The 14,205-nt window shown below is 38.3% G+C and overlaps 1 protein-coding gene across 5 annotated transcripts in view; it reads left to right on the plus strand.

Moving 5' to 3' along the window:
• ranbp3b (RAN binding protein 3b) overlaps positions 1 to 14,205 on the plus strand; it is a 171,954-nt gene that overhangs the window by 149,305 nt on the left and 8,444 nt on the right. For all 5 annotated transcript variants that reach the window (XM_072244196.1, XM_072244198.1, XM_072244194.1 and 2 more), the window contains 4 exons: positions 6,084 to 6,208; positions 9,934 to 10,054; positions 10,838 to 10,980; positions 11,395 to 11,578. In XM_072244196.1, the coding sequence (XP_072100297.1) occupies positions 6,084 to 6,208; positions 9,934 to 10,054; positions 10,838 to 10,980; positions 11,395 to 11,578 (573 nt within the window). The remainder of the gene's footprint in view (positions 1 to 6,083; positions 6,209 to 9,933; positions 10,055 to 10,837; positions 10,981 to 11,394; positions 11,579 to 14,205) is intronic.

Raw genomic sequence — 14,205 nt, forward strand, 5'->3', positions numbered from 1 at the left:
CCTCATCTAACCTAAAGCGCTAACCTCTTGTATTTCTACCCCAGAAAAAAACGATTCTGCCTCTCATAATTTTATATACTTATCTGGTTGTCCTCAGACTCTGATACTGAAGAGAAAGCAACCCAAGTTTGTTCGATCTCTCATTATACCTAATATACTCCAATTCAGTCAATTTCCTGGTGAACTCCTTTGCACTTTGTTAAACCCTCCACTTCCTACCTGTAGTATGGTGATCAGACGTAGACAGTAAATACTCTAAATATGGCCTCATCAAAGTTTTATATACTGCAGCTGCAACGTGATTTACCAACTTCTATACTCTGACTCAAGTGCAGAAGGCAATTTACCACCCTATTCAATTGTGTTGCCACCTTTGTGGAGCTGTGGGCTTGAACCACAAGATCCCTCTTGTATATCAGTGCCCTCAAAGACCCTGCTGTCTACTTCATACTTTTCTCTTGCATGTGACTCCCAAAATATATCTCCTCACAGTTGGCTGGATTAAGCTCCATCTGCCATTTCTCCGCAAAGATTTCCAATTGATCTTTATCCTGCTTTGTCCTTTGACAAACTTTCTTCTTATCCTGAACTCCACAATCTTCATGACATCTAGAAATCTACTGGTCAGTAAAGCACCACTCCACCACTGTCCTCTGTGACCAAGAAAATTCGGTATCTAACTTGTCAACTCACTGTGGATCCCATGACATAATCTTTTGGACCAGTTTGCCATGAGGAGACTTGTCAAATGCTTTACTGAAGGCAATATAGATAACATCCACTGCCCTCTCTTCATCAAGACATTTTTGTGACCTCAATCAAAAAAAACACTCAGTTGTGAGGTAGGGCCACCCTACACAAAGCCATGCTGACTATCCCTGATAAGTGCATGCTTTCCAAATGCAAGAAAAACCTGTCCATAAGAATATCCTTCAGTAATTCCCTACCTTTGATATCAAGCTCATCAACTTCTAATTTCCTGGGTTATCCCATTTCTCCATCCTTCAGGGAAATTACATGCAGTTTAAGAGGATACATAAGATCCCTGTCAAGGGCCCAGTAATCTTCTCCCTTGCCTCCCTCAGTACAGTGTGTTAGATGTGTGAGGCCCCGCAGAGTAGTGCACTGATGTGGCCTGGAATATCAACATTTCCTTTTCCTGCTCTCATTGTTATTCATATCTTTCTCTTTGGTGAATACTATTGCAAGGTACTCAGTTAGAACCTTGTCCACTTCCTCTGGCTCCAGGCATAAATCGCCTCCTTTGTCCTTGAATGGAACAACTCTTTCCCTAGCTACCCTATTACTAATGTATGTATAAATTACTTTTGGATTCTATTCAATCCTTGTCAAGGACACTTTCCTGGCCTTTTTTTAGCCCTCCTAATTTCTTATTTCCTTTCTACTTCATTTATATTCCTCCAGAGCCTTGTCAGATTTCAATCTCTTAAACCTTGCTTGTGCTTCCTTTTACATTTTGACTAAACTTAAAATAACTCTTTAAGATCAAGTTTATTGTCATCTGACTGTACATATATACAACCAAACAAAACAATGTTCCTCCTGACCACAATACATATATCACACACGCATATAAAACACAATATTACTACAAATAAGTTAATAAAATATAATTCAAAATGCATGTGAAGTGTGCAGCACAGGTAAATAGTAATCAGCTCACTGTCGTTGTGATGAGACCTTGTTGTGGCAGGGATTTGCAGCTTGTGGGAAGAAGCTATTACCCATTCTGGCAGTTCTAGTCCTGATGTTCTTGTACCTCCTTACTGACAGGAGTGGGTCAAAGAAATTGTACAATGGATGGTTGAGGTAAGAATTCTCAACAATGCTTTGAGCCCTTCATGTACCATGCTTCCAGTAAATGTTGTGACATGGGGGGGGGGGGTGGTGAGGGAAACCACAGTGATCCTCTCGTCAGTTTCTATTATCCTTTATACTTGCACTCCAGTGCCTTGCAGCTCCGTATCACACATTGATGCAGTCAGACAGAACACTCTCAATGGCTTTCATGTCGAAAGTTGTTACAATAGGAGCCTGGCGCCTTGCACGCTCCATTCTCCTTTGAAAGTTTAGACTAACGAGGGGGTGTTGTGGATCTAGGTTAGACCATCCATATCAATAATCGTACTCTTCACTCTCCACGGCAAATGTGCAATGGAGAGTGGTCAACCTATGCCTTCATGAAGCCCACAATCATCTCTTGTGTCTTGTCCATGTTGAGACTCGGAGTGTTGTTCTCACACCATTTGACGAGACTCTACTTCCTTTATGAATGCTGACTCATCATTGTTACTGACGAGGCCAACCACCGTTGTATCATCAGTGAACTAGATGGTGCATTTTGAGCTGGATCTGGCAGGGCAGTCGTGAGTCAGCACTGGGGGCACCAGTGCTCAGCGTGATGGAGCTTGAGATATCGTTGCCAACTTGGACAGTCTCGGGTCTTCGTGTCAAAAAGTCCAAGATTCATTTACAGAGAGGGGTGTTGAATTCCATCAAGGACAGTTTACCGAGAGATGATTGTATTAAACACTGCGCTAAAGTCAAGGAACAACAACCTGGCATATCTGGATCAATCGGCATCTAAAATTTTGGCAAACTTCTTGTAGCTGTGTGGTGGAGCGTGTATGGACTGGCTGCATCACAACTTGGTATGGGAACACCAATCCATTGAATGAAAAATCCTACAAAAAGTAGCGATATGGCCCGGTCCATCACGGATAAAGCCTTTCCCCACTATTGAGCATGTCTACATGGAGTGTTGTCACAGGAAAATAGCATCCATCATCAGGGAGCCCCCATCACCCAGGCCATGCCCTCTTCCATGAGGAAGAAGACACAGGAGCCTCAGGACTCACACCATCAGGTTCTGGAATCAAAGAGGATAACTTTACTTAACTTTACTTGCCCCATCACTGAAATATTCCCACAACCTGTGGACTCACTTTCAAGGTCTCTTCATCTCATGTCCTCAATATTATTGTTTATTATTATTATTATTATTAATTTTGTATTTGCAGTTTGTTGGGTTTTGTACACAGGATGTATGCCCAGTTGGTGCAGTCTTTCATTGATTCTATTATGGTTATTGGATTTATTGAGTATGCCTGCAGGAAAATGAATGTCCAGATTGTTTATAGTGACATATATGCTCTTTGAAATGTTAAAGAAGTCCCTTAGCTGAGCCACACAATTCTTCAGCACCTGCCCTCATTGTCCAAGGTTCCTAAACCTTGCAATCCTGTTTTTCATCCTCACAGGATCATACTGGTCCTGAACTCTAACCATCTGGCTATTAAAACATTTCCACTTCAGATATAGATTTACACTACCCACCTTCCAAACAGCTACTCCCAATCTACCTTCACCAGCTTCTGCATAATACTGTTGTAATTAGTTTTTCTCAGTTTAGCGTTTTCACAGAAGGAACAGTCAGAATCAGAATAGGGTTTATTATCATTGGCCTGTGACATGAAATTTGTTAACTTAGCAGCAGCTATTCCATGCAATACATAATCTAGCAGAGAAAAACAATAATATAATAATAAATAAGTAAATCTGTTGTAGTATACGTATATTGAATAGATTAAATATTGTGCAAAAACAAATAATACTGTATATTTAAAAAAAAGTGAGGTAGTGTCCGGAGATTCAATGTCCATTTAGGAATCAGATGGCAGAGGAGAAGAAGCTGTTCCTGAATCGCTGAGTGTGTGCCTGTGTGCCTTCAGGCTTCTGTATCTCCTACATGATGGTAACAGGGAGAAAAGGACATGCCCTAGGTGCTGGAGGTCCTTAATAATGGACGCTGCCTTTCTGAGACACCGCTCCCTAAAGATGTCCTGGGTACTTTGTAGGCTAGTACCCAAGATGAAGCTGACTAGATTTACAACCTTCTGTAGCTTCGTTTGGTCCTGTGCAGTAGCCCCTCCATACCAGGTGGTGATGTAGCCTTGCAGAGTGCTCTCCACAGTACAAGTATAGAAGTTTTTGAGTGTATTTGTTGACATACCAAATCGCTTCAAACTCCTAATAAATTATAACCACTGCCTTGCCTTCTTTATAACTATATTGATATGTTGGGACCAGGTTAGATACTCAGAGATCTTGACACCCAGGAACTTGAAGCTGCTCACTCTCCACTTCTGATCCCTCTATGAGGATTGGTATGTGTTCCTTCGTCTTACCCTTCCTAAAGTCCACAATTAGCTCTTTCGACTTACTGATGTTGAGTGCCAGGTTGTTGCTGCGGCACCACTCCACTAGATGGCATATCTCACTCCTGTATGCCCTCTCATCACCACCTGAGATTCTACCAACAATGGTTGTATCATCAGCAAATTTATAGATAGTATTTGAGCTATGCCTAGCCACATAATCATGTGTATATAGAGAATAGAGCAATGGGCTAAGCACACACCCTGAGGTGCGCCAGTATTGATTGTCAACGAGGAGGATATGTTATCACCAGTCCGCCCAGATTGTTGTCTTCTGGTTAAGAAGTCGAGGATCCAATTGCAGAGGGAGGTACAGAGGCCCAGGTTCTGCAACTTCTCTATCAGGATTGTGGGAATAATGGTACTAAATGCTGAGCTATAGTCGATGAACAGTATTCTGATGTAGGTGCTTGTGTTGTCCAAGTGGACTAAAGCCGAGTGGAGAGCCATTGAGATCGTGTCTGCTGTTGACCTATTGTGGGGATAGGTAAATTGCAATGGATCCAGGTCCTTCAGGAGTTCAGTCTAGTCACGACCAACCTCTCAAACAGTTTCATCACTATCGATGTGAGTGCTACCGGGCGATGGTCATTAAGGCAGCCCACATTATTCTTCTTAGGCACTGGTATAATTGTTGCCTTTTAGAAGCAAGTGGGAACTTCCACACGTAGTAGTTAGAGTGTTATCATAACTATCTCATAAGGTGTTCTTCAAGTACTTTCCTTATCTCATGTTTTGGATATACCACTCCTCTACGATCTCCCTACCATTTCCATCTCTGCTTCAGTGCCAGTACTTGCTTCCCTTTGAGCAACTTGTCTTATAAGCTGGGTAAGTGTTTGGTACTTCAGTTTGAAAAATTGAACATTGATTTATTATTATCACATGTATTGAAGTACAGTGGGAAAACTTGCCGTACATACTGTCTGTACACATCAGTTCATTACAACAGTGCATTGAGGTAGTGCAAGGTAAAACAGTAACAGTGCAGAATAAAGTGTCACAGTACAGAGAAAGTGTAGTGTTCGTAGAGAGTAAAGTGCACGGTCTCAATGAGGTAGATTGTGAGGTAAGAAACTGGCCGACCTGTGAGTAGATTTAAAAGAACATTATTAGTATTTCTTAGGGACATAGAATTTACATTTAATGAAGTACAACAGCCACAATAGAAGTATTATGTAGAGTATTGCCAATATGAGCAATGCCACACTCCAGCAGCACGTTCATTCTCCTAGTAGCTACTTGGTTATCATTGATAAAGTTGTAATCTTTAAATCCTTAAGAAAAAGATTTCCTTAAAGCTGTTCCCTCATGGACATTCATTAGAGGAATTGTGGATTGCAAAACTTGCCTTCTATTAATCATTGCCTGTGTTTATCTACCTTATATAAATCTTACAAAGCTTTCTGTGTGGTAAATTTCTACAGCCTTTGGGTTTTTACAAAGGAAGCTGGCAAGAGGCAGTGGTCAGGTGTGAAATTTCTTGACTTTACTAATTTTTGAATTTCCAGGAATTCTTTCTTTTAGTGATTTTGAAGAATGTACCAACTTGGCATTAAGTATAAGAATGACCGTTGATTAGCTTTGGCTAGAATCAACTATGTTCAAGTGCTATAACACTGATTCAGTTATAGTCCTCGGGCTTGATCTATGTAAATCCTTTAATAGACCAGTAGGCCATTTTTAGTCAATGTTAAGTACATGGTACGGGGTTAAAAAGATAAATTTGTCATTTTGATTTGAAATGATTGTCTATGTTTCCTGTACTTGAAGGGGAGAAATCATACCATGCTCATTGAGGCTTCTAAAAGTACTAAATTAATGTAAGTACCAATTAACTTCCAGTAAACAATGTGACAGAATCACTGGAGGAGTCTGCAGCTGCTTACACCAAAGCAACAGCCAAGAAATGTTTGTTGAAAAAAGTTGAGGTTATCACAGGAGAGGAAGCAGAAAGTAATGTCTTACAGGTACGTGATTAAAAACAACAAAAATAACTGTTCTTTTCATTTGAGTTGACTAGTTGGAAAATACTGCACTTACCTTCAAAGTAAATTAGTACATTTTAAATTGTTAGAATTTTCCCCTTTGCAGCAGTTCCACCTAGAAACTCACGTTCAATGTCACCATTAAGACTTGTACAAAAGTCCCCTGTAGAGATTGGATAACCAATCTCTCATAGAAACGATTGTTGTTTAGTTGAACTGTTCTGTTGAATCTACTCTTGTTATTGTATTGACTATTATAGCTTTTTTTATGTCAGTTTCCTACATTTCTGTTTCCCTTAAAATCTTGGACCTGGCTCTTTTTTTTAAACACTTAAAGCAAGTTTATGGTTCTCTGATCTTTTCAGATTTTCAATCATTTAAAAATTAATATTAATCTTATCTAAGGATTCAAGTCATCATCTGGTAATGTACTTTTTCAACCACCAGTGCTAGAATGTCTATAAGTATTGTAGGTTGTTAATGTTTTACTCAAGAATTGCCTATAGTCATCCTAAAAATTTTTTAAGGTTCTATCAAAAAGTTTTACATTTTCACTGAGTTTTGATCATTTTGGTGTACATTTTGAGTTTTAGAAGTTGTATTATTGAATTCATCTATTTGGTTGAAATATGTGATATTATTTTTCTGATGAGCTTGTTCCCTCATGGACTTTGATCAATCTAGCCAACTTAATATAAAAATGAGCCTTTTGTCAGTCCTTGTGTTGCTTGTTTTCCATTGGATTGTTTCTTTTTTCAGACCATCATTCTGAAACTTTATACTTTCTTTCTATAATGTAGGATTTTCATTTAATTTTACGTGTACTACCTAATAAACGAGAGCATTGCCCATCCAAGTTGAGTGTGGTGCAAGAGTTTTGATAATATTGGAACAATTCATTGTACCAGGTTTTGAAATTTGACTAGAATTTTTGAGCCAGGTATACAGTAGATCATTAAGGAGTGATAGGCAACTTTGGTGAATCAATGCTGCCTTTCAGTTTTCTGATGGCCAGAAAGTTTATATTTATTTTAGAGGAACATTCACCCATCCACTTCTGTTACAGTGCCTATGCAAACTTTGATTAGTGTCAATTGATTTTATTGACAATTAAGCTTAAGGGGAAATAGATCTATTATCTGTTATAGTAAGACCTAAAGAAGGGATTTGTACAGGTGTCAGCATTGTCATAAGACATTGATATGTCACGTAAATTGGAAAATTTTTACAGAAGATCAGTAAAGAAATTAGTGAGTTATAGGTTACTGACTTGTTGAGAAATATGAGATAACACTGAGATGTTGTTCTATGCTCATTTCCCCACCCACACCTATAACTTTGAGATTTTGTTAAGAAAGTTTCTGGAGAGGTTGGATTTTTGTGTCTCTAGAAGGGACCGCACCTTACCTTCTCAATACTTCATGCCTAGGTTCCTGGGTGTACCAGATTCTAAGAAATCATGAACCTTTGCTAAATTCAGTACTCCTTGAAACTGTTGAATCCTTCTGATCTGAAGGTTGCTGGAAATTCAAGCATGTTTTTAATATGCTTTTCCATCTTTAGAATGGATGTTAAACAGAGGCTCACTGGGAAATATGTTGTTGGATGTATTAAATTTAAGCATCTATTAGCTGCCTCCAACCTTCTTCACACTCTCCTCCCTTGATGTTTTCATAGAAACAGAAAGCCTACACCACAATACAGGCCCTTCGGCCCACAATGCTGTGCCAGACATGTACTTACTTTAGAAATTACCTAGGATTACCCATAGCCCTTTATTTTTCTATCTCCATGTCTCTTAAAAGACCCTATCGTATCTGTCTCCACCACCGTCGCTGGCAGCCCATTCTACGCACTCACCATTTTCTGCATTAAAAAAAACTTACCCCTAAGATCTCCTCTGTACCTACTTCCAAGCACCTTAAAACTGTGACCTCTCGTGTTAGCCATTTCAGCCCTGGGAAAAAGCCTCTGACTATCCACATGATCAATGCTTCTCCATCTAATGCCTCTCCATGTTATTCCATCTAACTCTCATATTTTTTTCAAACTTTTCCTCTGCCTCAATCTATCATTCACCAGCCACTGCATCCCAGTCTACCCCTGCTCCCCTGCCTGTCATCTTACAGCTTTCCTTAGTTCACTGATTACTTGGAGACTTCTGTCTTAGTGCTGCTCTTCTCTTTCTGTTGGTCATCTCACCTCTCTGCTCTCAATCCTTCTTACATGTCTCAACCTGAAACTTTGGCAATTCTTTTACTCTCACAGATGCTGTTTGACTGCAGAGATCTTCCAGCAGATTGCTTTCTCTAAATTTAAGCATTGAATGGCCTGTGGTTAATGAGAATATTGTAAATGAAGGCTGTTTGATGTTCTTCAATAAACCCAGCTTTTGGAGGGATTTTCCTGTGTTCAAAAACATCTTTTTAGTTTGACAAAATGCATCCCCTTAAAAGATTCGAGTAGGATAACAAAATTTCTTGTGGTCATTTTCATTAGGACCATTATCGTCTTGCATTGAGCAGAAGAATACATTCATTAAAAGAAATTTGTAGGTTACAAAGGTTTGCTGCAAAAGTAACTTTCTTTTGCCGAAAATGCTGCAAGGATCAACAAGGACTTGACCAAGTAGAGTGTAAAGTCAAACATTAAATGTGGAACATAGCAATTATGTTTTACGTGTTAAAATTAAATAGCTTTGCAATAATTGTCGCTCTGTAGCTTTGCTTCATGATACTTCACAGTTGAATGACAGGTAAGCTCTTAGGTATAAGTGTCTTGTGATGACGTTATCTGTTTTTGTCACTGCAATTATAAGTGATAGGCTTAATTTCCCAGTGTTTTCATATTGCAGATGTATTTCCTAAGAGGCTCATATAGTTTGCAATAAACTGTAGAGAGTGAAAAAGTAAAAAGTAGCATTCAAGTTACCATCACTTTAATATGCCTTTTTTTGAATATGCTTTGAGTTCTATATGCAAAGATCCATATCTGTTTCTTAAAGTTTTATTCTCATGCGTTTCATTTGTCAACTGTGGCCTCTTTCAAATGGATGTCTAATGAATATGGATGCTATGTAATATCTTAAATAATTCTTCAAAAGATTTTGTAATTTTACGCCCATACCACCTAATAATGTACCACCCAGACTTCTTTCAGCTTTGATTCTGATATCAAATAAAAAGAACCAAGCAAACATTTAGCTCCAAAGAGGGAGCCCTTGTGTTAAAGCAGTACATAAACCCATTAGGAGAGGAAATTGAGAAATGAACTCACTAAGACAACTTTTCAAAAGCAAATAAAATATTATAAACAGATTTTAGTGGCATTTACAGTTTGAAATCATGTGCTATCTTATTTCGCAATAATCATCTTTCATCACACATAAAATGCTGGAGGAGCTCAGCAGGCCAGGCAGTATCTATGGAGAAGAGTAAACTGTTGACATTTTGGGCTGGAACCCTTCATCAGGACCGATAAAGGACCTTGGCCAGAAACGTCAATTGTTTACTCTTTTCCATAGATGCTGCCTGCTGAGTTCCTCCAGTGTTTTGCTTGGATTTCCAGCATCTGCAGATATTCTCATCTTTGAATCATTTTTCGTTCCTGTTTTAGTTGAATATCAATCTGCATGGGGTCTGGAAATTTAATCCGCTGATTGGAAAGCTACAGTTTCTTGGTTTCAGAATTTTCTTGATTAATTTCAGATACAATGCAAGCTATTTGTGTTTGACAAGACGTCACAAACCTGGGTAGAAAGGGGAAGAGGTCTTTTGAGGCTCAATGATATGGCATCTGGTGATGATGGAGCATTGCAGTCAAGGCTAGGTATGTGTTCTACTACTGTACTGTTTGATAAAGTCATAATTTATAGAACTTACTAAAAGTTTATGATCTATAAAAGTTCGCATCTTGGTTTGTTTAACTTGTAAGATCTTGTGAAAAAAATTATAGTGGAAATCGTTTTCAGTAATTAAAAGTTCAAGGTTAGTGCCTACATTGTCTAAAGCAAAATGATGATGTGCACATACTGAACTTTGCTGGTATGTGGTCTGTGAATGAGGGAGGTCCAGAAACAAGACATTTCAGAGGCACCTGTATGAAAAATCTCAGTATCAAAGCAAATAGAGTGGAAACCAAGGAATGGAGTCCTTGTAGGAGTCAGGGTGGGAGAAATATGAATGTTGTGGCTGGCTTATCTCCTGGGATGAAGAAATCATGCAAAAGGAAAGGAAGAGTGAGGGTTGGCCCTTCTGATCTTTCAGAGTTTTTTTTAAAAAAATCCTGTCTTCTAAACCAACTGTTCACTTCTATATAACTTTTTTATTATGGGAAACCAGTGTAGGAAAAAAATGGCAATAGCCACCAAAGTCTAACTCACTATATGTCCTGTATTGTTCATGACAAAAAGGAATAATTGTAAAGAAGACATTTTTTGAACCAAATCTCCAAAATGACAGAACAATTTCAACTGAGCATTTAATGTTGGGAATCTTCAAATAAATTTGCACTCAGATATCTGTTTAAAATATTGTAGTATAGATCTTATTCTAAAGAAACTAAGGTAACTGCATCATTGACTGTACTTCTATTGTTCTTGCTTTATTGCAGTGATGCGGACTCAGGGCAGCCTTCGATTGATTCTGAATACCAAACTATGGGCTCAAATGCAAATTGATAAAGCTAGTGAAAAGAGTATTCGGATTACAGCCATGGATGCTGAGGACCAAGGTGTCAAAGTCTTTCTAATTTCGGTATGTTTGCCTCAACAGTGCTTCATTTATTTTAACAGCTCGGACTTCACGGTTATTGCCTTACTTCAGGGTCAGAGGTAGAAGAGGAATAGGGCAAAGAGACAAGCAATCTAAAATAGGAGAAGGAATTGTAGAAAGGCTGTAGGGGTGGCTGAGGGTTGGTGGAGTGGGAATGGACAAAAACACACAGAAGAGAAGGACAAAAGAGAGAATTTATTGCCAGCATGTGGCCTAGCCTGGGAGTGCTCCATGGTTTCCTATATGGACACAATTTCCTCCTTCAGCTTACTGATCACAAAAGCACTAAAATTACACCGCAAGATGCAAGTATATATAAAGGTTTAATGATTAAATTTCTCCTCCTAAGAGATAATCTGTTTTATTCTATAGAATTATTTTTTGGACTTATTATAGGCCAGTTCAAAAGATGCTGGACAGCTGTATGCAGCGCTACATCACCGTATTTTGGCATTGAGAAGTCGTTCTGAGCAGGAACCAGAACCTCCTTGTATAACTTCAGAATCAGGAGTGACACAGTCAAATGAGGAAGATAGTGATGATGATGATGGAGTTCTTGCTCCTGCTACAACAACAAGTGGTAAGCTTGATATTGGAAAATAAATAATGGATTGCTTGAACCTGTAATTTGTTAGACAACACATTAATATCTGCCAAGCAGTTAATGTGAGCAACTCCAATGAAGTAACTTCCATCTGTTGTGAATTTAAAATTACAGTGACATGTGCTTTATTACAATATTCCAAATTCCCTAAGATGTACGAAAATGTCATCCCCTTTGTATCTTAATGTCTCTTTTTATACCCTTTGATTACAAACTTCAGAGAGCACATAAATTGTTGTGGATGCCCCTCAGGGATCAAGTTCAATCTTGTTGACTTTAACAATTTTTAGAAGTGTGAAGAAAGGGCTAAAAGCCAAAAGGAAACTCATCCATTCTTAAAGAATATTTTAATTTGGTTCTTTCTGATGGAGAGACCTTGAGGTCATGAGTGTCAAGTCTTGCATTAGATAGAACATTGGACTTTGATTGGAGGGCATAATCCTAATAATAAAATTGAAACAAATAAAAGAAGTCCATCTTCTGAGCCTTTTTTCTGTTTTTATTTCAGATTTTCAACATCTGTAGGGTTTTGCTTCTTTTGTAATACAGAAAGTAAAGTTATACTGACTATTTTTGTGCTCTATTCAATTATTTAAAAGTCTTGATTTTTTTTCTTGAAGTTGCATTGTTTGTCTACTTTATTGAATTGCCTGTAGATGATTCTGATGTTAAAGTAGCTGATTAAGCAAGTCCAAAAGCAACATGGAGCTCATGTAAGAATTTGGAATCCAAACAGAAGATACTGAAAGTATTCAGTAGGGCAGCAGATATCAGATGTAATGGAAGTTAACAATTCAGGTGAATGGCCTTTCAATGATAGGGACAAAATTAGTTTTATGGTGCAGAGAGATGATGTGTGGCAGGGTGCTGGGACAAAGAGAACAAAACAGAAGCCTGTGATAGTGTATTGAGGGGTGAGATTGAATGTTAGAAGTCGTGGTGATACCAGCTGAAAGAGAGTGATAATGACAAGTGTATAACAAAAAGGTAGGTTAGACAGGCATATATAACCGAGGACAAATGAAATCTGCAATTAATAGAATTGGAGAGAGAGAGAAACGGAATGCTAGCAATGTGAGATCTGGGGGTTGACATGGTATTTAGTGCTGCTGTGGCATAGCTCCAGTGAATGAATTTCACTCCTGACGGTGACTCTGGAGTTTTTACATGAACCCTTTTGATTTCTTCCAGTTTATTTCCACGTCCTAAATATATGTCTGTGGGGTAACTGGTAACTTTAAATTGTTCCTGGTTTGCAGAACAATTGAAAGAGAATTGGATGGGCACATGAGAAAGAATATCTTACTGGGGAACATGTGGAGGATTGAGACTGATGAGAATGCTCTGAGAACCAGTGTAGACTTGATGAGGCAAATTATCTCCTACATCATAAATAGAAAAAATATAAAATAACTGGACTGACTACTTCACTGAAATTGTTGAATACACATAGTTGAATTTGAAATTTTATACTGTGCCTTATCGGAAGATTTAAGTAATATTCCTTGATCTTGAATATAACCAAATCCTTGCCACCATTGATTTTCTTAGCATTTGGCTGCTACATTTCAAGACTGCTATTATATTTGTTAAAAATTACTGATGCATATCTTGCAGATATGGCTGCTTGCAGTTTTTTTAGAGCAGGTAGCAGGTCTCCTGTGGCATTACTAAAAATCTAGTGGAGAATATGCTGTTGAAAGGGTAACAGTGATTCATCTGGGAATAAAACACATTGCTACTGAAAATTTGGAATTGCCTTTCTAAGACTTGCTCAAACTGGTGGTGATATCTCCGATTAACTGGACTCTGAACATATGCACTCACTGCTCAGTCATACCTTATTCTTCCCCCTTCCATTCCAGTCCTGAAGAAGGATCTCAGCCTGAAATGTAGAGTATTTATTGATTTCTGTAGATGCTGTCTGACTTGCTGAGTTCTTCCAGCATTTTGTGGGTGATTTTGATTTTACTTGTGCACAGGAGAACAGCATGGCCCCTGTCACCGCACTGTCCTGAAGTCAGAACAGAAAATGCTATTTTTATATAGAATTAACTAGCAGTTACTGGGTATTGATCATTTGGTAACTGTATGTTTGAATTTCTTGGATGCAAGATCCATCACTATTCACAATAGAGGTAATGAAAGTCAATAGAAACTACAAGCTGACAACTGATTATACTTTGAAGTCAGAAAAGCAATTGTCCTTTAGTTGGTGTGTGTGTGTTTTGCATACCTCCATTGTATTCAGAATCTGAATCAGGTTTAATGTTATCAGAATTTGTTGTGAAAATTGTTAACTTTATGGCAGAAATAAATATAGAGGAAAAAACTGAATTACAGTAAATAACATGTATGTCTATTAAATAATTAAGATAAATAAGTAGTGCAAAAAAAATTTAAAAAGTAGTGTAGTGTTCATGGGTTGAATGTCCATTTAGGAATCGGATGGCAGAGGAGAAGAAGCTGATCCTGAATCACTGAGTGTTTGCCTACAGGCTTCTGTACCTCCTTCCATTCTTATCTCATCTCCAGTAAGGTGAACCTGCTCTGCAAAGGGAAGCGGTGCTCTTCAAAGACTGGGCTGTCTGCACTCTCTGCAA

Source organism: Mobula birostris, chromosome 26 (assembly GCF_030028105.1).
Source record: "Mobula birostris isolate sMobBir1 chromosome 26, sMobBir1.hap1, whole genome shotgun sequence".
Classification (NCBI taxonomy): domain Eukaryota; kingdom Metazoa; phylum Chordata; class Chondrichthyes; order Myliobatiformes; family Myliobatidae; genus Mobula; species Mobula birostris.